Source organism: Rhincodon typus, chromosome 17, assembly GCF_021869965.1.
Source record: "Rhincodon typus isolate 14 chromosome 17, sRhiTyp1.1, whole genome shotgun sequence".
NCBI lineage: Eukaryota > Metazoa > Chordata > Chondrichthyes > Orectolobiformes > Rhincodontidae > Rhincodon > Rhincodon typus.
Genome location: NC_063348.1, coordinates 36,886,191 through 36,910,034, shown reverse-complemented (window position 1 = coordinate 36,910,034; position 23,844 = coordinate 36,886,191). Strand labels below are relative to the sequence as shown.

Genomic DNA, 23,844 nt, shown 5'->3' with positions numbered 1-23,844 from the left:
GCAATGGGGCATCAGGGATCTCTGGTGAGCAAAGGAATCAACTTATTGACCACCTCATCCAATGAGATGTAAGTATTGAGAAAGCAACAGATGAATGATGGAGAAAAGGTAAATTAGAGTCAAATTGGGTATAGGAAGAAAAAGTGTTCCATTGAGAGGGGATGGGGAAAGAGGCATAAAGGAAATGTCAGAAAAGCAGTCTAAAAAATGTCAAATTTTGAAATCTCCAACAATTTGCTATCAGAATGAAGTGATTTGTACACTTAATTTTCTGGGCCTAAGATTTTGATTGATAGTCCTTAACAGTTATAATTTAATTATAAAGGATCCTTATGCTATCGATTACTAAACCTAACATTCTGCAATTCAAATATATAAGTGTAGCAATTTCACAAACTTGGAGATTACAGTATCAGTTTTCTGGGGTGCATATCATTAAATGAGTTGCAGTGATTCACAATTCATACCAAAATTTGGATAATTTGCATGTTAATACCAATATTTAGTAAAAGAATGAGCTTGCATTCACATCAAGCTTTTGAAATGCTCATAAAGTCCCAAAGTGTAGCCACTGTTCAGCAGTGTAGATGGCGACAAAACTGAGCACAATAATCTCCCACAATAATGTCCCAATGAATGTTTACTATTGTAGTGTGAATGATAAATATTGGCCCAGAGACCAGGAATAACTTGCATACTCTTCCTCTGAATAGTGTTATTGAATCTTTGCCCATCTGAGGGAGTCACAGAGCTCTAATTTAATATTTCAGCTGAAATGCAGCACCTCCAACGCTATGCTCACCCAGTACTGCTCTGAGATCATTGACCTACTTCTGCTCGATGTTCTTTCAGCCCATCAATGAGATCATGGAAGATCTGATAATCCTCAACTCTACTTTGCTACATTCACCCCATAACCTTTTGGTTCTCTTGCATATTAAAAATCCATCTTTCTCAGCTTGAATGCATTTAATGACCCACTCTCAACATCTCTTTGTGGTAAAGAATTCCACAGATTAACTAGCCCCTGAGAGAGGAAATTTTTTCTCGTCTGTTTTAAATGGGCACCCTTTACTCTGAGATTCTGCCCTCTGATCCTAGACAGTTGCAAAAGGGAACATAACCTCTCAGCATCTATCTTGTCATACCCTAAGAATTTTGTGTTTCAATAAGGTTGTCACACAATCTTCTAAACTCCACTGAGTAAAGGCCCGATCTAATCAACCTGTCCTCATAAGAAATTCTCTCCAAACCAGGAAAACCTAGTGAACCTTCTCTGGACTGCTTCCAATGCCAGTATATCTTTCCTGAGAAAAGGAGGCCAAAACCAGAATCACAGTTTTCTAGGTGTGATCTATCTTATGCCTTTGTATAGTTTCAGCAAAAGTTCCATATTTTTAAACTCCCTTCCCTTCAAAATAAAGGCCAACATTTGCTTTGCCTTCTGTATTACCTGTTGGACTTGTTTGCTAGCCTTTTTTGTGCTTGCTCCATTTCAATAATATTTGGCTCCTCTGATCTTCCTGCAAAACTGCATAAACTCTCATTTTCTAACATTATATTCCATCTACAAAATTTTTGCACACTCATTTAAGTTGTCTATATTCCTTTGCATCCTCACCACTTGCCTTCCATTTATTTTTGTCATCTGCAAACTTAGTCCATCATCCAAGTCATTAATAGAAATAGTAAACAATTGTGGCCCTAGTTCTGATTCTTGTGGCCATCTACCAGTTACAGTTGCTATCCCTAATATACCTCCCTTCCCCCCCCCCCCCGTTCCCCCAAGTCTATTAGCCAATCCTCTACCCCCAATACTGGACTCATATCTTATTAAGTAGTCTAATGTGTGGTACTTCATCGAGCGCCTTTTGGAAATTCATATCTACTGCATTCCTTTTATCAATCCTGCTTGTTACTCCTCAAGGAATTCTGCTGTGCTTGCCAGGCGTGATTTCTGTTTATGAAATCATGCTGAGGGTGCTTGATTACATCATGAATTCTTAAATTCTTTGCTATTATATCCCTTATAGTAGAATCTAACATATTTGTGATTGGGAAAACATTAAGCTAAAAGGTCAATAGATTTTTCCCCCCCCCCCCCTTTTTGAATAAGGGTGTTTCATAGGCAGTTTTCCAATCCTCTGGGACTTTTCCAGAATCTAAGGATCCTTAGATAATTATCACCACTGCCTCCACTATATTAACAAGCTGTTTTCTTAAATATATATACCATTCATCCATTGATTTTCCTACAAAATTCCTTTCCTAATGCACTCCAGCCAATCTGCCCTCACTTCTTTGTAATTGTCCTTATTTAAGTTTAGCATAGTTGTGTTCAGCCCAGGTTTCTCATTCTTCAACTGCATTCGGCCCAACGAGATGACAAAAATTGGGCAGCACGGTGGCTCAGTGGTTAGCGCTGCTGCCTCACAGCACTAGGCACCCAGGTTCGATTTTGGGCTCGGGCAACTGTCTGTGTGGAGTTTGCACATTCTCCCCTTGTCTGCGTGGGTTTGCTCCAGTTTCCTCCCACAGTCCAAAGATGTGCAGATTAGGTGGATTGGCCATGCTAAATTGCACGTAGTGTTCAGGGATGTGTAGATTAGGTGGGATATAGGGGTATGGGTCTGGGTGGGCTTGTTGGGCCGAAGAGCCTGTTTCCACACTGTAGGGATTCTATAAAAAAAAAAAGTCCACACTGATCCTCCGAAGAGCATCCCATCCAGACCCATCCCTCTACCCTTATCCTGTAACTTTGCATTTTCCATGGCTAAAGCATCTAATCTGCACATCCCTGAACACTATAGGCAATTTAGCATGGCCAATCCACCTCGCCTGCATATATTTGGACTGTGGGAGGAAACTGGAGCACCTGGAGGAAACCCACGCCAACGCAGACTCCACACAGATAGTCGCTTGAGGATGGAATTGAACCCTGCTCACTGGCCCTGGTGAGGCAGCAGTGCTAACGACTGAGCCACCATGCCCCTATATTCTATTGTGTTATGGTCACTGTTTCCCGGGGGATATTTTACCCGGATAATTTATTGAACCTGCATCACTACACCACATCCATATCCAAATAACCTGATCTCTGAAAGAAAAACAAATTACTAGAAAAACTCAGCAGGTCTGGTTGCATCTTTGAAGGGAAGGCAGAGTCAACTTCTCACATGCAGTAAACCTGCAGAAGGGTCTGTTTTTGTTTTGGATTTCTAGCAACCACAGTTCTTTTTTTTTTGTTTAGCCAAATCCCTGGTTGTATTTGCAAGGTATTGTTCTAGGAAACTGTCCTGAATGCACTCTGAATCCTTCCATGTGGCCACCTGTGCCCATTTGATTTTTCCAATACATGTGAAGGTTTAAGTAATTCATCAATGCACTGCCTTTTTTAACATAGTATCATGCTTATTCCATCCAGCAGTAACAAAGTTACTCCTCCAACCTTTCCTTCCTGTGTGTCCTTTCAAAAGGTCACAGTCCTGAATATTTAATGTGCAACTTTAATCTTCTTTATAACCATGTCTACATAATGGCTATAAGATGGTACGCATTAATTTCTACTTATGCTCTTAATTCAATTTTATTTTCCAAATACTATGCATGTGTAAATAAAGTGCCATTAATTTTGCCTTTTTACCATTTTCCCATCTTTTACCCTATTTTCTGCTGTTTTTTTCAATGTTTATATATTCTGTCTCTTCCTATTCTGCTTTAGCTAAATAGCTGCCCTGCAATGCTGTCACATCCTTTTGCTTTGTAAGCTGACTTAGTCCCTCTCCAGAACCCACCCCTGCTCTAATTAATTTAAAGTCCCCTCCTTAACTACTTGATACTTTGCTCTGAGCGTGTCAGTCTGAATTGTGTGCTCAAATGTCTGAAGTGAGGTTTGAACCTACAGCTTTCATTCACCAGTGGCAAGTGCGCTACCTGTTCAGCAAGGTGGGCATATCAAGTGAAGAATAGAAAATTTCATTCTGCTGGGGCAGTCTGAACAGTTGAGATTAATAAATTTATTTGTAATGTTTTCAGCCAGGGTGCTGCTTGTGAGAACAATTATGATCAAACTTGAACATCGATGGAAAAACAATACCTAAAATGGTCCACTGACTGGGCTTGTTGTCACTATTTTAACAAAACCAAAATTTGCCTGACAGGTGATGTATATGAAATCAATTTTCAAAAGGTTGAACTGGGAGCCACCATCATTTTCCAAGGCAGTTCAAATAATTGACTTGATGCTATCTCTGACTTTAAGAACCAGCTGATTGTTGCCGAATAAATAATAGACTTCAAAATAGAGTTGGATTAGTGAAAATATGTTGAGTTAATAAGTTATTAAAAGTAAGAAAGGACTAACTATATTAATTTTTGAAAGAACTGGCAAAGTCTTTATGGCCTATTTCAGTGCTGTACTGTGCCATGATTTTAAGATTAATATATTTGCTTTCAAATCCCTCCATTACCCTGACATCACCTCATTCATTTAATCTCTTCCAGGCCTAACCCTTTCCAACTTTTGACATCATTCTTCTCTAAGACCGTACCTTTATGAGTAAACTTTTTACCACATAATCTCTCTCTTGGTTCAGTGTTGATGAGTAAATGCTCTTGTGAAGTGCCTTCAAATGTTTTAGGTACCATACAAATGTAGGTTTTTGTTGATGCCCAGATGCAGGAAAGGAGTCTGGGAACCTTAGCCTTTCATTGGAATATGATTCCAAAATTCTTCACAATCAAAAATCATAGGTTTTGTAGTTCGGTATTTCTTAAGCTAATATCTGGTCATGTGAAGAATTTCAATTGGAGCTTTAGCTATGTTATTTCTACATTAATCATGAATCTTCAGTACTCAACACTAATGCCTCTTGACATTTCCCCTACTAGATATTATTTATATTCTGTGGTGGCCCTATCAATATGCTTGATGCTGCATTTATTTCAACTTAAGGTCACCTGTCAATGCCCATGCCCGTGCCCATAACATAAATTTGTTTGGAAGTGGTTGACCTCCTTAACCATTTTACGCTTGCATAGATTAGGTGCAACCTGTGCTCTGAACACCACTATCCAGGGCATTAACAAACATAATGCAATGTAATAGGCCTGGGACTGATCATGTGGGGCTAAAGTTCATAACATCTGTGATCTGAAGCACATCTGTTAAGTACAAAAGTTTTAGAGTAGATTTGTAGCTCGGGTTGTGGGTGTTGAGGTTGGTTGGCTTGCTGAGCTGGTTCGTTGTTCCACAGATGTTTCATTTCCCTACTGGGTAACATCCTCGGTGCAGTCTCCAATGAAGCGCCGGTGTGTTTTCCCACCTGGTTTTTAAACTCTTGTGTCCGTTGAGCTGGATTGCCTCACTTCCGGTTTTCCTTCGTAGTGGAGTGTATATGGGGTCAAGTTCTATGTGTTTATTAATGGATTTCTTCGTGGAGTACCAGGCTTCTAAGAATTCCCATGCCTGTCTCTGCTTGGCTTTTCCCAGGATTTTGGTGTTGTCCCAGTCGAATTGGTGCTTCTCCTTATCCACGTGGATTGAGATGAGTGAGTATTGGTCGTGTCTTTTTGTAGCCAGTTGATGTTCATGTACCCTTGTTATTAGTTTCCTTCCTGTTTGTCCGATGTAGTGTTTCTCACAGTCTCTGCAGGGGATCTTATAGATTACATTGGTCCTGTCCATGGCAGGGAGTGGGTCTTTAGTTCGGGTGAGCAGTTGTCGTAGGGTGGATTTGGGCTTGTGTGCCACTCTGATGCCCAGCAGTCATAGGAGTCTTGTGGTCAGTTCCGATGTGCTCCTGATGTAGGGTAGTGTGATGAGTGTGTCGGGGCATGTGGTATCTTCCTGATATTAAGTACAAACTTTGCAGGATTGGAGCCAATTCCAAACACAGTATTACAAATTTCTTTGGATGCTATAAGATTACTCTTGTGTGGACAGCTTTTGAGCGAACTTATTAATAAACTGAACCACCCAAAGCTTTGACCTCTAGCATGAAAAGACCTAAGGAATGATGATGACCATTTTTTCTCTCTCACTGACCAAGTAAATCTTTGGAACAGTTCATATTCTTCAGGAACCATCATTTCCACAATCTGACAGCATTTTAAAAAAATATTGATTCATTGTTTAAGTTTTACATTCATGGGATGTTGGCATTGCTGGCTGGGACAGTATTTGTTGCCTATCCCTAGTTACCCTTGAGAGGGTGATGGTGAGCTGCTGCATCAAACCATTGCAGTCCATTTGCTTTAAGTTAGATTCTCAATGGTGAAAGAGAAACATTGACCAGCATGTCAGGGAGAACTCCTAATGCTTTCCTTTGAAATAACGTCATGGAATCTCTTACGACCATCTGGGAAGGCAAAAGGCACCTCTGCTAAATGTCTCGATCAAAAGTGGAACCTCAGACAGTGTAGCACTCCCTCAGAACTATACTGAAGCTATCTGCCTCGATAGTTCTCCCTTTTAATTAAATATCAGACATTCTGGTCCTCATTGAAGCTTTGCTGTTTATGAAAACTGAAATGCATTTAAAGCGGATTAACTTGTTTGAATCCTATTTGTGACTATAAAATTAACCTGCTGTTACCAGGGGAGCCAGAGGGCTTTGTAACATTGACCTGACTAGAAAATAAGGTGCCCCGAATGAGAAGGTTACTGAGTGTAACCCAGCGCAAAACAAGAATATATTCCAGTTACTTAAGTGAGAGTTTTTGTTTGCAAACTAACTTTTGCCTACTAAAGAATCATACAATGATCTTGACTTCTCAACTTTTACTGAAGCTCATAAGACAGGGGTGAATGCTGCTATTTTTAGTCTTGCTACTCAGTGAAATGCAGTAGGGGGTGGTTGGGGGAGGGGAGGAATGGCTTATGGTGTGTGATCATTACTAGTACAACAGGAAATAGCTGGAGCCTGTTAGCAGTGAGTTCTGTCTCACTTGATCAATACAGAAACGAGACTGCTGCTTTAACAACAAACACCTTTTCTCTGAAAAGCAAGAGGCACCCGAATCGGATTACAGTAAGGTTGTTGAGGATTGGTGCTGTAGTAATCCAAGTTCGCTGGAGAGAGGCTGTCATCCAAGTTTGCGATTCTTTTCTAAAAAAAAATACTGCGAGCCCAGATGCTCTTTAGATCCACTGAATCAAGACATTTTGCCTTGGGTTGTTACAGTTTAGCGTTGCTTCAGTTCTAGCCTGCTGTGAGACTTGGGAAGAGAGATTTGGATTTATATGCTCCACTCATCACTTTGTGTCTAAAAGTACAGTAGTGCAACTGTTCTTTGCAGAAGAACTGCACCTTTGTACAGATATATCTCTCTCTCCCTTTTTCATTCACAAACAATCTCTCCCCAGAATTATGGCTTCTGCAGTCCCATAGCATGGATGGTGAGGTTGATATTTACAAACACCTCACTTGGCTGAAGAGGGTAAGTGATTCTATATTCTAATTTCAGAAGCTTGTACAAGTTATGGCAGCTTTTGTCATGGACAGAGTTTCATCTCCCCTTTCTTTGGATAGGTTACTGAAAATCAATTACTAGCCTATTGTCATTAAAGACCCAGAAGCCTACCTTTTGAGAATTGTTTTCAAATTCTGTGATACAATCATGCATAGCCAAGGGATTTGTGTAGTCGTGTTTGTTTTGTGGTCACTAGTCATTTTGAAAAGCTATCTAAAGAACTTAAACTGAAATCTTTTCATTTGTATTTGAAAAGTGCACTAGGATGAACAGCAGTGAGATTAACAAGTCTATTGATAACCATTTCTTTAATAGGACACAGGGACACAGAGCAGGGGCAGTCAGGCTTTCCCTCATTCCTCACCAGAGGATAGATCAGGAAATAGCTCACATTTCTGTAACATTGAAACCATGTGCTTGCCTCATTTCACTCCTATTCATTTTCACTTCTAAGAAGCTACAATGTTTCAATCTGTATTTTAGGGTTCTGGTTGTGATTATGCATTTTATAGTATCCTTACATACATGTATGTCATCTGCTGCTTTAGTAACAACAAATTATGTAAGGTCTAGGCAACTAGAAACAAAGTACTTAAAGAATATAGGGAAAATAGGCAAGAGCTTGTACAGGTAGTTAGGAGGGCAGAAATGGGCCATGGAACATCTTTAGCCAGCAGGGTTTAGGAGAATCCCAAAGCATTTTATCCATTTATTAGGAGCAGGAGTGTAGTTAGGGAAAGAATAGGCCCACTTCAGGATAAAGGAGGGAGGGAGCCAGAGGAAATAGGTGAGATCCTTAATGAGAATTTTACATCAGTATTCACCAAGGAGAGGGACGTGAGGGATGTTGAGGTTAGGGAAAGGTGTGTGAATGCTGTTAAGTAGGTCAGCACAATGAAGGAGGAAGTGTTGGATGTGTTGAAATGCATTGAGGTAGAAAAGCCCCCAGGCCAGATGGGATCTTTCCCAGAATACTGTGGAAGGCAAGGAAGGAAGTAGCAGGCGCCTTAACAGATATCTTTAGCCTCGGGCCAGGTTCCAGAAGACTGGTGAATAGCCACTGTTATTCCTTTTTTAAGAAGGAAAACAGAGATAATCCAGGTAAATAGGCCAATGAGCCTGACATCAGCGTTGGGGAAGATATTGAGACAGGATTTATTCACATTTGGAAGCAAAGGACTTGCTAATGATAGGCAGCATGGGTTTGTGTGGGAGAGGTCATGTCTCACCAACTTAACTGACTTTTTGAGGAGATGATAAGAATGATTGATGAGTGAAGGGCAATGGATGTTGTCTACATGACTTTAGTAATGCATTTGATAAGATCCCTCATGGCAGGCTGATACAAAAGAGTCTTGTGGGATCTGGGGTGAGCTGGCTAGATGAATACAAAACTGGCCTGGTCATTGAAGACAGAGTAACAGTGGAGGGTGCTTTTTGAAATAGAGATTAGTAATAATTGGTATTCTGCAGGGATCAGTGCTGAGACCTTTTGCTTGTAATATATAAATGATCTAGAGGAAAATGTAGGTGGTCTGATTAGTAAGTTTGCAGATAACGCCGAAATTGGTGGAGTTGCAGATAATGAGGAGGATTGTCAAAGGGTACAGTGAGGTATACGTTGCAGATATGGGCAGAGAAATGACAGACAGAGTTTAATCCAGACAAATGCGAGTTGATGCATTTTGGTAGATCAATTTCAGGTGCATATTATACAATAAATGGCAGAACCCTTAGGGGCACTGACCTAGAGGGATCTGGGCACAATAACCCACAGCTCCCTTAAAGTGGCAACATGGGTGAATATGGTGGTCAAGAAGGCTTACAGCGTGCTTGCCTCCAATGGCCGAGGAATCAAATATAAAAATTGACATGTTATGTTATAGCTGCATAAAACTTCAAGTCAGGCCACGTTTGGAATATTGTGTGCAGTCCTGGTCGCCACACTACCAGAAGGATGTGGATGCTTTGGAGAAGGTGTAGAGAAGGATGTTGCCTGGTCTGGAAGGTTTTAATAATGAGGACAGGTTGGATAATCTCAGATTGGTTTCAATGAAAAGACAGAGACTGAGGGGCGACCTGATAGAGGTCTACAAAATTGAGAGGCATAGATAGGGTGAATAGTTGAGGCTTTTTCTCCGGGTGGAAAGGTCAACTACAACAGGGTACAAGTTCAAAGTCAGAGGGGGAAAGTTTAGAGGAGAGATGCAGGGAAGATCTTTCACAAGGTGCCAGTAGAGGTGGTGGTAGCAGGCAAGCTAGCAATGTTTAAGGTGTATCTTGATAGAAGCATCAACTGGAGGTGAACAGAGGGATAGAAACCACGCAGGGGCAATAAGTAGTGGCTCTAAATAAGGATTAGGAATCAGCTTAGGCTTGGCGGGCCGAAGGGCCTGTTCCTTGCTGTATTGCATAACTTGTATTTATGCAGCACCTTCATCTTAACAAAACTTACCAACAATTTCATAAAGTAAACTTAGCCACAGATGTTGACGCAGAAGGTCATGATTGCTAAGATTGCTGTCAACACAAAGCTAGGTTTAGGAAATTAAGTTGTAAACAGGACATAAAAAAGCTGCAAAGAAATTTGGATAGAGTGAGTGAGTGGGCAAAGAACTGTCAAATGGAATATAATACAGCAAATTGAGAAATTGTCCATTTTGGAATGAAGAATAAAGGGCATATTTATCTAAATGATGAGAAATGGTAAAGCTCAGTGTAGAGGCATCCCGGAGCACTAGAAGATCAGTGTGTGGATCCAGCAAATCATTAGGAAACCTAACAGAACGTTGTTGTTTATTGTGTAGGGAACTTGAGCCCAAAAGCAAGGTTTTCTGAAGAAGGGTCCCAACTCGTAACGTCAACTTTCCTGCTGCTCTGATGCTGGCTGGCCTGCTGTGTTCCTCCAGCTCCACACTATCAGCATCTGCAGTTCTTGCTGTCTCTGAGGTTATGCTACAGTTGTTCAGTGCATTAGTGAGACCACATCTGAAATGGTGTGTACAGTATTGATCGTCTTAAGGGAGAATAATACCTGTGATGTGCAGGTTGTCTTATGAGGCAACATTAGACAATCTAGGCTTGTAACTTCTGGAATTTAGAAGGGCAAGAGGTGCCTTGATGAAAACTTACAGGATGCTGAGAGGACCAGCAAGTTCAAGTACCAGCTGCTCCCAGAGTGTATTATACCATATGTAAACAAGTTGATTAAAAATATTGATAGGATCCTGAGGAGCCTTGATAGAAAGGACGTTTTCTCTCGGAGAAGAATTTTGAATTAGAAGTCACTATTTCAAAATAAGATCTCATCCATTTAAGACTGAAATGAGAAGTTTTTTTTAACCTTAAAATCACAAGTCTTTCGAATTCTGTTCTTCAAAAGGTGACATAAGCAGAGTCCTTGAATATTTTAAGGTGTTCATGATAAGGATGTGAAAGGTTATCAGGATAGGCAGCATTATGGAGTCATTGGATCAGCCATGATCTTTATTGAGTGGTGGAGCCAGCGGACAGGGCCAAATGGCCTACTCCTATTTCTAATTCATATGCTCATACAAACCATCTGAGATGATAACATGATGGGGACCAAAAATGCGGTCAAAGATAGATTTTAAGTATTTTAGAAGAGTTTATTTTTGCCGTTCTTTTGAAGGGAATGTGGGTGTTGTCAGTTAGGCTGCCACACACTGCCCATCTCTGAATGTACGGGAGAATTTGGTAGTGGTGGTAAACTGCCTTGATCCACTCTAGTCTTTGAGTGTAGGAATACCCCCAGGGCTGTATAGGAATGGAATTTCAGCAATTTGACCCAGTCAACAGTGATATAATTCCAGTCCAGGATGGTGTGTCAGTGAGAGGGAACTTGCAAGTGGCACATTCCCATGCATCCGCTGCCTTTGTCTTTCAGATGTTAGAGGTTGCAGATTTTAGGAGGTGCTGTCGAAGGAGCCTTGGTGAGTTGCTGCAGTGTATCTTGTAGCTGATGACCACCAGTGGTGGAAGAATCAAATGTTGTAGGTGGTGGATGTGGTGCCAGTCAAGCAGGCTGCTTTGACCTGGATTGTGTCAAGCTTCTTGAGTGTTGGAACTGCATCCGTCCAGACAAGTGGGGAGTATTCCATCACACCTATGACCTGTGCCTTGTTAATGATGGGCAGTCAGTGGAGAAGATTGGAGGTGAGTTACTTGTCACAGAATTGCTAGCTCTGACCTGCTTTTGTAGCTTTAATATTTATTCAGGTAGTGCAATCAGATTCTAGTCAGTGGTAACCCCCAAATTGTTAGTTGGGAATTCAGCAATGCTAACATTCTTGCTTGCTTGTCCGATTCTAACAGTGATTCTAACATCACTGTTGTGATGCAAATGTTATTGTCTAGATCTTGCTGCATATAAGACTGGCTGCTTCGGTATCTGAGGAATCACAAATGATGATGAGGACTGGTTCAATCATCAGTGAACATCACCAACAAACCCTCCTTCCACGGACAGACAGACAGACACAGACAGAGTCACTTCGATGAAACAGCTGAAGCTGGTTGGGCCTAGGACAGTTTGCTGATGAACACCAGCAATGATACCCCTGGGGTTCAGATAGTCAGGCTTCAACAATCACAAACAACTTCTTGTCTTGTGCCAGGTTTGACTGCAACCAGCGGGCCGTTTTTTATTCTCAACTCCTATTCATTCCACTTTTGCTAGGATTCCTTGACATCCCACTTGGCCAACTGCAGCCTTGATGTTGAGGGCAGGTGGACTCCCCCAACCTGTGGAATTCAGTTCTTTTGTCTATGTTTGCATCAAGACTGTAAAGAGGTCAGGAACTGAGTGGCCCTGAACGGACACAAACATGATTAGTTTCAGAGCTTTTGATCTCCCTCCTAGTGTTTTATAAAGTATTTGATAAAGTATTTGCCACAACTGGCATGCGCAGGCACAAAGCCTTCTTCTGTGACTGTGTGGGATAAGGTGGGGCTAGAAACAGATTCTAAATGAATTTCCATTTCTCATGTTTTGAATCCACCCAAGATTACATGTAACGCTGACTATGCAAAGCTCCTCAGACAGTTCCTCCTCCATCCTGAGATCTACACTCAATGCTATGCAACACCACATGCATGCTTTAGATCTCTCTCTCTCTCCCCTCTCTCTCTCTTTCTCTCTCGTTTTCTCTCTCTCTCTCTCTCTTTCTCTCTCTCTCTTTCTGTCTCTACCCTCTCTCTTCTCACTCTCTCTTTTCGCTCTCTCTCTCTCCACTCTATCTCTCCCCCCTCTTCTCTCTCTCTCTCTCTCTCCCCTCTTTTCTCTCTCTCTCTTCCCCCACCTCTTCTCTCTCTCTCTGCGCGCCCATCTCTATCCATTAGCATCACCTCTCACTATCTCAAAGCTGCCCTTGCCCCAGTTTAGTCTAATTCTTCATCTTATTCAGCACCTTAACAAAATACATTTTCCCTTCCATTCAGGTGTTAAGTTAGTCAAGATCTAAAAACACGTGATATTAATGCCCCTCTGGATTCTTCTGCTCCTGCTCTTCCCTTTGACTGTAAGACCATAAGATGCAGGAGCAGAAGTGGGCCATTCAGCCCATTGAGTCTGTTCTGCCATTCAGTGAGGCCATAATTGACCTGATAATCCTCAACTCTATTTCCCTTCCTTTTCCCCATAATCCCAGATTCCCTTACTGATTAAAAATCTATCTATTTCAGCCTTGAACATACTTAATGACCCAGCCTCATGATTCTTATCGAGAATTAGAAAAATTGATCGGTTTTGCTTCCAATTTTCATATCATCTGGTTCTTTCCTTCCTTTCCTTGATTGATTGACTTTTTTCCACTTTTAAGGATAGGCTGTCCACCAATTTCCACTACAAACACATTCATTCCCATAGTTACCCCTTCACCGTAATCTTGACTGTACTTCCTCTCATCTTGCTTCCTGCAAGGACTCTATTCTATCCTCCCAGTTTCTCCATCTCCATCACACCTTCCTCAGGGTTCACTCTAACACCAGATCCTTTCTTTCTCTCAAGTGAGAAATTTCAGGCATTGTGTTTAACAGGATCCGAAGTTGTGTCTGATGCATTTACCGTGCTTCTGTCCTCCTCTATTTCTCTCTCTCTGTGAGCAATGATAGGTTTCCCCTTGTCATTGCTTTCAATTCACCAGTCTCTGCGTACTGAAGGTTTTCCCTGCCATTTCTACCGTATCCAGTACCACCACCACCACCAAACACATCTTCCCTCCCTTTCACTGTAGCCATTCTGTAGGGGTGTTTCCATTGTGACACTTTGGTTCACACCTCCATCACTTCCTCATTCCTCCATGATCCTTTCCCATGCAGTCACAGAAGGTGTAACACTTGTCTCAGCACCACCTTCCTTCTCACTGTGAGGCCGAAACACTTCCAGGTGAAGCGGCAGTTTCCTTGTACTTTGTTCAGCCTGGTCTACTGCATTTGCTGCAGTCTCCTCTGTTATCAATACCAGATGCAGACTGGGTGATCACTTTGTGGCACAATCTGTAAGAATGACCCCAGCCTTCTATTGGTTGCCATTTTGATGGATCATCATGCTCCGATTTCTATCCTCGGCTTGCTACAGTGTTCCAACGAAATTCAACACAAGCTGAAGGAACAGCACCTCATTCTCCTTGTGTACTTTACAGCCTTCAGAAAAAAACTTTGAGTTCAACAACTTAAGATCGTGATCTTTTGTCTTCTATTTTGATTACAACACCCCCTTGTCTTGTTAGTGTCTTTGTTGGGTTTACACTCAGCAGAGTGGACCCATTGTCTCCTTTTCGCACATCATTTGCCCCTATTGTACATCTCAATTATTTCTTTTCCACTTCTGTTGTTTTTTTGGTCTGGGCCACTTCTTTGTCCTAGAAAGACTACTGTATTCCAGTTCCTTTCAGTCCTGAAGCAAAGTCGTATTGGACTCAAAACATTAACTCTCTTACCTTTCCGCAGATGCTGTCAGACCTGCTGAGTTTCTCCAGATTTCTTTCTGATTTCCAGAATCCGCAGTATTTTTCCTTTATGCAGTGGAAGTTGTAGGTGTGGAAGTTATTTAAGAAGTCTTGATGAGTCGCATTTAAAAACAAATGTAATTCTCGGATGAGAGTTCAAGAAGGTTACAGTGTTGGGCTAGACCTGGGAGTTTCAACATGAGGCTTTAAAGTTAGCACAACAAGGAGAGCTAGTACTAAAACAAGCGGTAATGGATGAGGGAACAAGGTAGAGACAACTTCTATGAAGTGAAAGTTAGAGTCAGGGAAGCCAGTGAGAAAGGCATTAGAATAATGAACATCTATTTTGTTCCTTTCTCCTTAGCGTCAATGTAGCTTCCCCTTTAAATGCGTCTTTATTATTTGCCTCAACTACCCCTTATGGTGTCGAGTTCCACATTCTCACCACTTTCTGGAGAAAGAGAAATTTTTCTGGACTTCCTCCTTGTATTTAAAATTGACTACCTTAGATTTAGGGGCCTTACCTTTGATGTCTCAAATCATGACACCTTCTCCACACATCCCGTAGCAACTCCTTTATAACCTCTATCAGGTCAGTCCACAGCTGTCATAAGAAAAGACCCTCGCTGTGTTTAGTCTTTCTTGGTGTTTATTACCTCTCAGTTCTGGTAGTTTTCTTTTTGCATCACCAGAGCTCCCCCCACCCCGCCCCCAACCCCAGTAAAATTGACAGCAGAATTTTACTGGTGGAAGGAATCAAAAATGATGGCTTTCCTGTCCCTGATGCTCATTTAAAGGATGTTGTTCCTGATCTGAGAGAGGCAATGATGACGAAGAGGTAATTATGAGGCTAAGATTAGGATTAAACAGTGATTTAAAGATTACAGTGTGCACTTGCAACAACATTATTTTGAATTAATTAAATTAAAAAGCTTCTCTGCTGATTTAGTTACTCATGTATCCATTTCTTTGATGTTCTTTGAGGAAATGTTAGATATTTTCTCAATGTATTTCAACCCACCAAATTTTGATAGAATTTGCATTATAGCTCCATTATTGAATATCTCATACCCCAAACTACTTCATGTAAGCTTAATAAAAGTACAGCTAATCATGATTTGCAATTAAATAGCTTCTTTGACCAAGCTATTATTCATCACTCTATTTAACCCTCAACTCAGCATCTAGCCCTCCTGTGAAAAGAAGTTTCTTTATTATGCTTAAAGGTGCTGTTCTAGTTGGTAATATAATAATGAAATAAACTGGGGCCGCTCTGGTGGATGTAAAAGATCAATTCCAAAGAAGATTGGGGGTTCTCCCCAGTGTGCAGGCCAATATTTACCCTTCATCCAACATCATAAAATATGGAAAATCTGATCATTATCGCACAGTTTGTGGGAGCTTGATTTGCACAGGTTGGCTTCCACGTGAGGTTGTTGATTTTCTCGCCGAGCTGGCTGGTTATAGTACAGGTATTTCGTCACCATGCTAGGTAGCATCATCAGTGTGGCCTCTGACAAAACGATGTAGTTCTATTCCAGTTAGCATTTATATGATCCATCTGTTGACGTGTTCTGTGTCATTTCCGATTTTTTTTCTTTTGCCAGGGTTTGTATATGGGGTCTAATTCAACAAGTTTATTGATAGCATGATGGGTGGAGAACCAGGCCTCTAGGAATTCCCATGCGTGTCTATGGTTGGCTTGAGCTAGGATGGTCACGTCATCCCAGTTAAATCGATGGCATTCGTTTACACTCAGACATCCTAGCTCAAGCCAACTATACACACGCACAGGAATGCCTAGAGGCCTGGTTCTCCACCCATAATGCAATAAATAAACATGTGGAATTAGACCCCGTATACAAAACCTGGCAAAAAAGAACCGGAAATGACAAACACCTCAACAGACTGGATCATATAAATACTAAGCAGAGTAGAACAACGTTGCTTCATCGGAGGCTGCACTGATGATGTTATCCAGCATGGTGACAAAACGTCTGAACTACACCCAGCCAGTTCGGCAAGCAAGTCAACAACCTCACCTACAACCTGAGCTACAAATCTTCGCAAGAACCTTAGCTTCCACATGTCCCACATCGCTACAGTGACTAAATTTAGTAAAGTACTTTGCTGTTAAGCTATAAAATGTTTTGAGATGTCATGAAAGGCACTATATAAATGCATGCTCACTTTTCACATTCTCCACTCCAATACCTTATCCTTGCAGTTTGTACTTGTTGGAAAGATGTAGTAAGAAGATTATTTTACTTCAGGTTTACATGAGCCTAACCCAGGTCAGCTGATGGTAGTTTATAATTTTTAACGTTGACTTAATGCTTACATGCTTACAATAAATAGTTTTACTTTGTTTACACTTCAACCTTTTCTACATGCCAGCTGTACATTTACAGAAGTGAGAATGTGCAGCTGTAGTAAAAGTGGTGGCAACACAAATAGGAGGAAGTGAGATTTTGGTTGCATTAAGCCCTCCTTGATCGAGCATAATTCAAAATATTGTTTGGTTCTAGGCACCCATATCTCCAGAAGGGATATATTGAAATTGGAATGGGCAAAGCATAGATTCGAGATGATCCTAACAGCAGCAAGCAAGGATTAAATTAAGGATAGGCTGCAAAGTCTTGGCTTGTATTCCCTTGGGTTTATAAGGTTGAGGGGTGATCCAGTCAGGGTTTTTATGATTTTTGATTGTGCATGATCTTAGTTTGTGAGTTAAGTTGAAGAAGCAATCCTTCAGACAAAGGACAGAGGAAGTCTGGAATTCTACACACACAGACACACACCCCAAGAACTGCAGATGCTGGAGACAGTGTGGAGCTGGATGAACACAGCAGGCCAGACAGCATCAGAGGAGCAGGAAAAGTGACGTTTCGGGTCAATGGTCATTTCTGAAGAAGGGTCCCAACTCAAAATGTTAACTTTTCTGCTCCACTGATGCTGCCTGCCCTGATTATGTTCATCCAGCTCCACACTGTTGTCACGCAGACAGGGAGGTGCGCGCACGCACACGGCTGCAGGATACACTGTTCTTGGAGAATGGAATCGAGATGCAGATTAGCCACAATACAGTTGAATTATTGAAAGGTCGAAGGGCCTGAATGGTTATCTCCTGTTCCTAAATTCTTTGCTATCATGTCAATGTGGTTTCTTCAGCTGAAAATCCCATTTGTCTCATTCTGATCCTGTGGTTGCGAGAACAAGCTGCTTATAGTTGGATGAATCCATTGTTTTAAATTCATAGCTGTAGGCTCTGATCTTTAGCTTTGATCATTAAACTGAATTTGACGTCACTTGAGTGCACTAGCTTTAGCTTCATTATAGTTTTGAATTTCCTGGGTTATGCATCTCATGGTATAAAATTTGTTTGGTTTCTAGACTTAAAATTGTTGAACTCTTACAGAACAGATGGCCATTTGGCCCATCATGTTTATACCAGTTCCCAAAAAAGCCACTCAGCTAGTCCCATTCTCCTGCCCTATCTCCATAGGCCTCTAAATTCATTACTTACAAGTATGTATCCAGCTCTCTTTTGAAACCTCCTACAGAATCCTCCACCTCCACATTCCCAGGCAGTGCATACCAAATCCAAACAATTTGCTTAATGTTCGTTCCTGGGCGTGTCACTTTTATGTCTTCCCACAACAAAAATATCTCATTCTCAATGATTCATTGTTCCAACTCACTCTGAATCCAGAACACACCCTGATGAGCTGACTTCAACATACGGGTTTCCAAACTGGAGTCCCAAAACTCTTGAAGGGTCAATGAAAAAAAAATCTGAGGAAGTTTCTGGAGCTCTTTCCCCCCTCCTCCCTGACGTGCAGCACACTTGTTTCTGACATATCTGCCTGAATAAATCAGCAAATGAAACATGAATTTAGTTTGTGTTACTGCCTACCATCAGTTAACACTCAGTTATCTGGGAGACAAAGAAACTGGAAGAGGATCACTAGGTCTTGGAGACCATTTGTAGGCTTGTTGTGAGTGTCTCAGTAACTGTGGGGGCTTTGGGAATTGGTCAAGGTTATCAGGAGGACATAAGAAAAGGCAATGAGAAACTTGTAGCTCTTCACAGCCACTGAGGATCTCAAACTACTTTACAGTCAGTTAAGTATTTTTGAACTGTAGTCATCTCTGTAATGTAGGCAAGCTAGCACACTGCAAGCTCCCACAAACCATGTTTCAGTGACCAGATCTGCTTGTGGTCACTGTAGTCTTACCAGACGATAAGATGCCCTTTCGTTAGAGGGACACAGCAGATGGTGGTTTAACCTGAGTTTCACCACACCTAGGGTGAGGGGGGAGGTTGAGAAAGAGTCCGTCATGGTAACAAAAACAGAAGTTGCTGGGAAAGCTCAGCAGGTCTAGCAGCATCTGTGAAGAAAAAAAATCAGAGTTCATGTCTATGGTCTGGTGACGCTTCGTCAGAACCGTTCTGAGGAAGGGTCACCAGACCCGAGAAGTTAACTCTGATTTTTTCTTCACCAATTGCTGCCAGACCTGCTGAGCTATTCCAGCAACTTCTGTTTTTGTTCCTGATTTTACAGCACCCGCAGCTCTTTCGGTCCTTCGTGGTAACTTCAGACAGAGCAGGAACTGAACCCATGCTGTTGTCATCGCTCTGCATTGCAAACAAACTGTCCAGCCAACAAAAGCAGAAACTGCTGGAGAAACTCTGCAGGTCTGGCAGCATCTGTGGAGAGAAAAAAGCAAAGCCAAACATTTTGGGTCCAGTCACCACCCTCCTTCAGTAACGTAGTCAACTGTCCAGCCAGCTAAGCTAACCAGCTCCTATTAGTTAAGTGAATGTTGGCCAGAACACCAGGCTGCCCTTTCCAAAAATAGTGCCATGGAATCTTTTGTGTCTACCTGAGAAGCCTCTCTTATCTATGGCATCTGAAGGTCAGTGCCTCCAACTGTGCAGCAGTCCCTCCGACTTGCATTGGAGCATCAATCTTTTGAATTTTGTCCTTTCTATGGAGAGTTGGCACTACTGCATCATTATAAAGTGGAGGAGAAGGGCTCCTGTGGCATAGTGGTAGTGTCCCTACCTCTGAGCTAGGAGGCCTGGGTTCAAAACCATCTGCTACTCTGGTTTGTAATAATATCTGAGCAGATTGATTAGAAAATGTTTAACGTGGAGTAGGAGTGGCGTCCCTGTTATTATTTGCAAAGATTCCCCAGGAACGCTCCAGTATTTGCAATGGTGCCATAGGAATGTTCCATAAATCACCATGGTAGTTCTGAATGGCTCAGAGTTCACAAGGGTATTCCAAGGAGTGTATCCGTCCTCTGCCAACTCGGATTTGAGAAGTGTTGGATCAGACTTAAATTTTACACAATCCTTAGTGTCTAAACGACCATAGTATTTACAAGAAAAATACTGCCTGCAAACTAGAAGTGGAATGATTGCAAAGGGAGTTTCCACTGAGATGACTACAGACTGGAAGAACTGCGAAGAAACCTCGACATATAAAGTGAAGTTTTCTGTCACTAAGATTTTGTTGACAAATCTCAACCTACATCACTGCTTCATGCACTTTGACTTTCACCCGGGTCAAGTTGTTGAAAACTGGAAATACTTTCTTGTTGGTTGAGCTCAGTTGGAAGGACTGCCTGAGGGTAGTTGGTATAAAAAGATTAACTGCTGTCCAAGTGAGCAAATGGAGCTTGAACTGTAGGAAATTTAAAAATTAACCTATCTTAATCTCCTGCTTCACTGCCTCAGGTGTAACTGAAGTTTCGAGCTGGTTGTTTTACTGCAGACCACAGTCCAACTTCTGATTTGGTTTGTTCTAACTAATTGCAGGAGGTTATGACAAAGAAGATCTTTTTGGCCTTTGGTCTCATTGTGAGGCAAAACTGCTAGTTTTGATTTGGGCAAAACCAATACAATCTGCTGTAGCATGATATACCAAAATTGAAGTTTGGCTTCTCCGGTGTGCAATAGAGAAATACTTTATTCCATGAATGGAAGTCTGGCACGTACTCTCGCAAAAGGTTGTAAATGCAGAAACGTTTTGGGAGCTTTCCACACTGAAATCACTAGGTGTTTGCTGTTAAAGGTATGAAGCTTAGGCAGGAAAGGAAATTGAGATGGACCGTGATCTAACTGACTTGCAGAACAGGCTCGAGGGGCTGAATGTCCTCTTCCATCATCGTGTAGTCAACGGGATCCTATTAAAAAAGTACATCCATATAGCACCTTTCAGAATACCAGGGCATCCCAAAGTCCATTACAGCCAGTGAGAAACTATTAATGTGTAATTACTGATATACACTAAGAAATGTGGCAGCTGATTTGCATGCAGCAAACTCTTAAGTGACTAGATAATCTGTTTTAGTGATACTACTTGAGGGATGTCTATCATTTAGAATCTGATTCATAGAATGGCTGCAGCACTGAAGAACATTGTGTCTGTGCTGGATTGCAACTCAACCATTCCCAATACCGAACTCTTTCCCCATAGCCTCGCAAATTTTGTCATTTTCACATTCTCATCCAGTTCCTTTTTGAAAGCAGGAGTGGAATCTGGATCCAGCATATACTCTCTTGTAATGTTTTCTAGATCTTTAACCAGTTGCATAAATGTCATTTGCTTTTTTTCTAACTGATCAGCATAAATGTTTTGACCTTTTCTCCAATGAGAGAAGTTTCTCCCTATCCACTCCTTGCAGACCTCTCATATTTTCAAAGCCTGAGAACAGCCCAGCTTCCCAATTTGTCCATGTCACGAAAATCTTCGTCCTGAATCCATTCTCGTAATGTTTTCTGCGTCCCACCCCCCACCTCCCCCGCCGCCTCTGAAATCCTTTTACTTTCTTTCTGCAGTACAATGCCCAGAATGGATACTCCACTTAAAACCAAACCACTGTCTGTACAAGTTGATTATAACTTCCTTTTTATTTTTGCACTGAAGTTCAGCATCCCAAATGCCTTTTTAACCATTTGTTCATCCTTACACAGCCAATGTCACTTTTTAAATGTTTGTGTACATTAAATTCCTGAGTCTCTGTTCCTGCACTCCTTTCTTTTATATGTTCACCTTTATTTTGTATTGTCATCCTTTAGCCTTCCCAGCAAAATGAATCAATTTACTTTTGTCTTCATCAAATTTTATCAGCCAGTCTGTGTCCTCTTGATGTTTATCACTATTCTCCTCATAGTTCACAAATTTCTGAGTTTTGTGTCTTCTACTAAGGTGGTTAAGTGAACTCCTCAGATCTCTGAAATAGTGCCATGTGATGTTTTACGTACAATTGAGTGAGCAGGTGGGACCACAGTTTTTAAGTCATGTATGAAAGGCACCTCCAATTGTGCAGCACTCTCTCGGTACTGCACTGGAAGTGTCAGTCTGACTTATGCACCCAAGTCTCTTGACTGGGACTTGAACCCATGACCTTCAGATTCAGAATCTTGAACGTCCAGCAGTGAAGCACAGTTGTCATTTCTGCTTAGATGCCAAATGAAATGTTTTGGTTTTAAGCATAGATTTGCAATGGGTATTAACTCACTCAAGTTATCACACTCCGTTTTAAAACTCGAATTCTGTGAAAATAAACAACAGAATTTAGGTAAGCACTGAATTTGCGTGATTTGGTTACGTTACAAAAGTGAATAAAGTGTAGAATGGTACATCACAGAAGGGGGCCATTCAGCCCCTTGAAACAATGAATATTGTCACTGTTATTTGCAAACTTTTAATATCACACCTTCCAAAAATTGCGTGATGGAGGGGGTCGTTCGAACCAGTTTGATTAATTTCATTTTTAATATTTAGGGCAATCATCGTGCAGCTGTGAATAATGAAACCTGCCGAGAGCGACTGACGCGATTGGAGAGTGACAGGGAGTGCCTGGTGCTACAGGTGAGTTCTCTTGCGACCATATCCTGTTCCATCCCATCCCACAAGTATGCAGATCCGCCTCATCCTGAAAGCCAGGAATCAGCAACACATTGACCAAAATTTAAAAAGCATGGGTAAAGTTTAACTTGTGGATAACCAAGGAGACTAACTGAAGTCACAATGCAGATTAGCCATTGTCATATTGAATGGGAGACCAGGCTCAATGATATGAAGGCCACCTCCTGGGTACTTGTGTTGATATGAAGCTGTAGTTATGACTTTGTGTTTTTTTACCTTCACTGATTTTAGTTTCCAATGAATACAAGTAACAGGAGTAGAAGTGGGCCATACAGACCCTAGAGTTTGCTTCACTATTCAATAAGGTCATGGCTGATCTTGCACCTCCAAACCACTTCGCTTCCTTATCTCCATGTCTGTTGATTTCATTAATGTCCCAAAATCTATTAATCTCCAACTTGCACATACTCAGTTATTTACTCCGACTAATACTGTGGAAAGAGGTACCAGCAGCAGAAAGATTGGTGAGGACAGGGTCGTGTTGTTTTTCCTCACTCATTAGTTCCTGCACCACCTGGCAGGCCTCAGTCAGTAATGGTGCCCTGGAGCCACTCTTGACGGATATTGCAGTCTCCCACCAAGATAACATTCTGTGACTTTGCTGTCCTCCTCTTCCTAGTGCTTTTTAACATGGAGAAGCACTGAATTATGATTTAAGGGAGGACAGTAGTAGTTACCAGCAGGAGGTTTCCTTGCCCATGTCAGATCTGATGCCATAAGACTTCATGGGGTCCAGATTCAACGATGAACTCTCCTAGCTTGCTCCTTTGACTGTGTATACCTCTGTGCCACCACCTCTCTGTATTGCCTGCTCTGCCAGTGGAAGAGGACTCCCTTAGGGATGGTAATTGAATTGTCCGGGACATTGACTGTAAGGTCATACTCGGTACATGTAATTATGTCAGGCTGTGTTGCACAAATTTGTGGGACACCCCTTGTCAAATTTTGACTCAAGTTCTCACATGTTCATGAGGACTGCAGGACAGGGTTGTTTGACTTGGTCTTTGTTGTAAGAGCTCAAGAAATAGTAGCAGAAGACCCTGCAGTCCCTCAAGCTAGCTGTGCCAGTATTATCATGGCTAATTTCTCCTGTGGTAGAGGAGGCCCACGCCATGTCGCTTTTTGTCCATGCTGGTGGTAAAGGGGAGGATTAATGAGGGTTAGGTGCTCTAGTTTGAACAGCCTGTGTCTATCACATGTTTGCTGGACCTGTGATTTGGCCACGGTAACATGCCTGAAAGTCCAGGCTCTATCTGCATCTCCTCTTCATGATTGGCCAAAAAAATCTGTTGATGCTGTCAAGACAAGCTTTGCAGTTATTTAATTGATTGGTGGCTCTTAGGAGCAAGATGGTTGTTGTATGTCAGATGCTTTTAATAGATATTCTAGTGATGTCATCCCTAATTGTAGTATGTGCCCTGAAGTTATGAAGATCTCATACTCCATCTAACCTCAGATCA

General features: G+C 41.6%; 1 protein-coding gene across 6 annotated transcripts in view; it reads left to right on the top strand.

Moving 5' to 3' along the window:
- The window catches only part of LOC109911635 (liprin-beta-2), a 231,286-nt gene that overhangs the window by 117,479 nt on the left and 89,963 nt on the right, over positions 1-23,844 (top strand). For 5 of the 6 annotated variants that reach the window (XM_048607121.1, XM_048607120.1, XM_048607119.1 and 2 more), the window contains exon 4: positions 22,241-22,327. In XM_048607121.1, the coding sequence (XP_048463078.1) occupies positions 22,241-22,327 (87 nt within the window). Of the gene's footprint in view, positions 1-6,948; positions 7,441-22,240; positions 22,328-23,844 lie in introns of those variants that run through there. The other variant, XM_048607122.1, reaches the window with a different exon arrangement.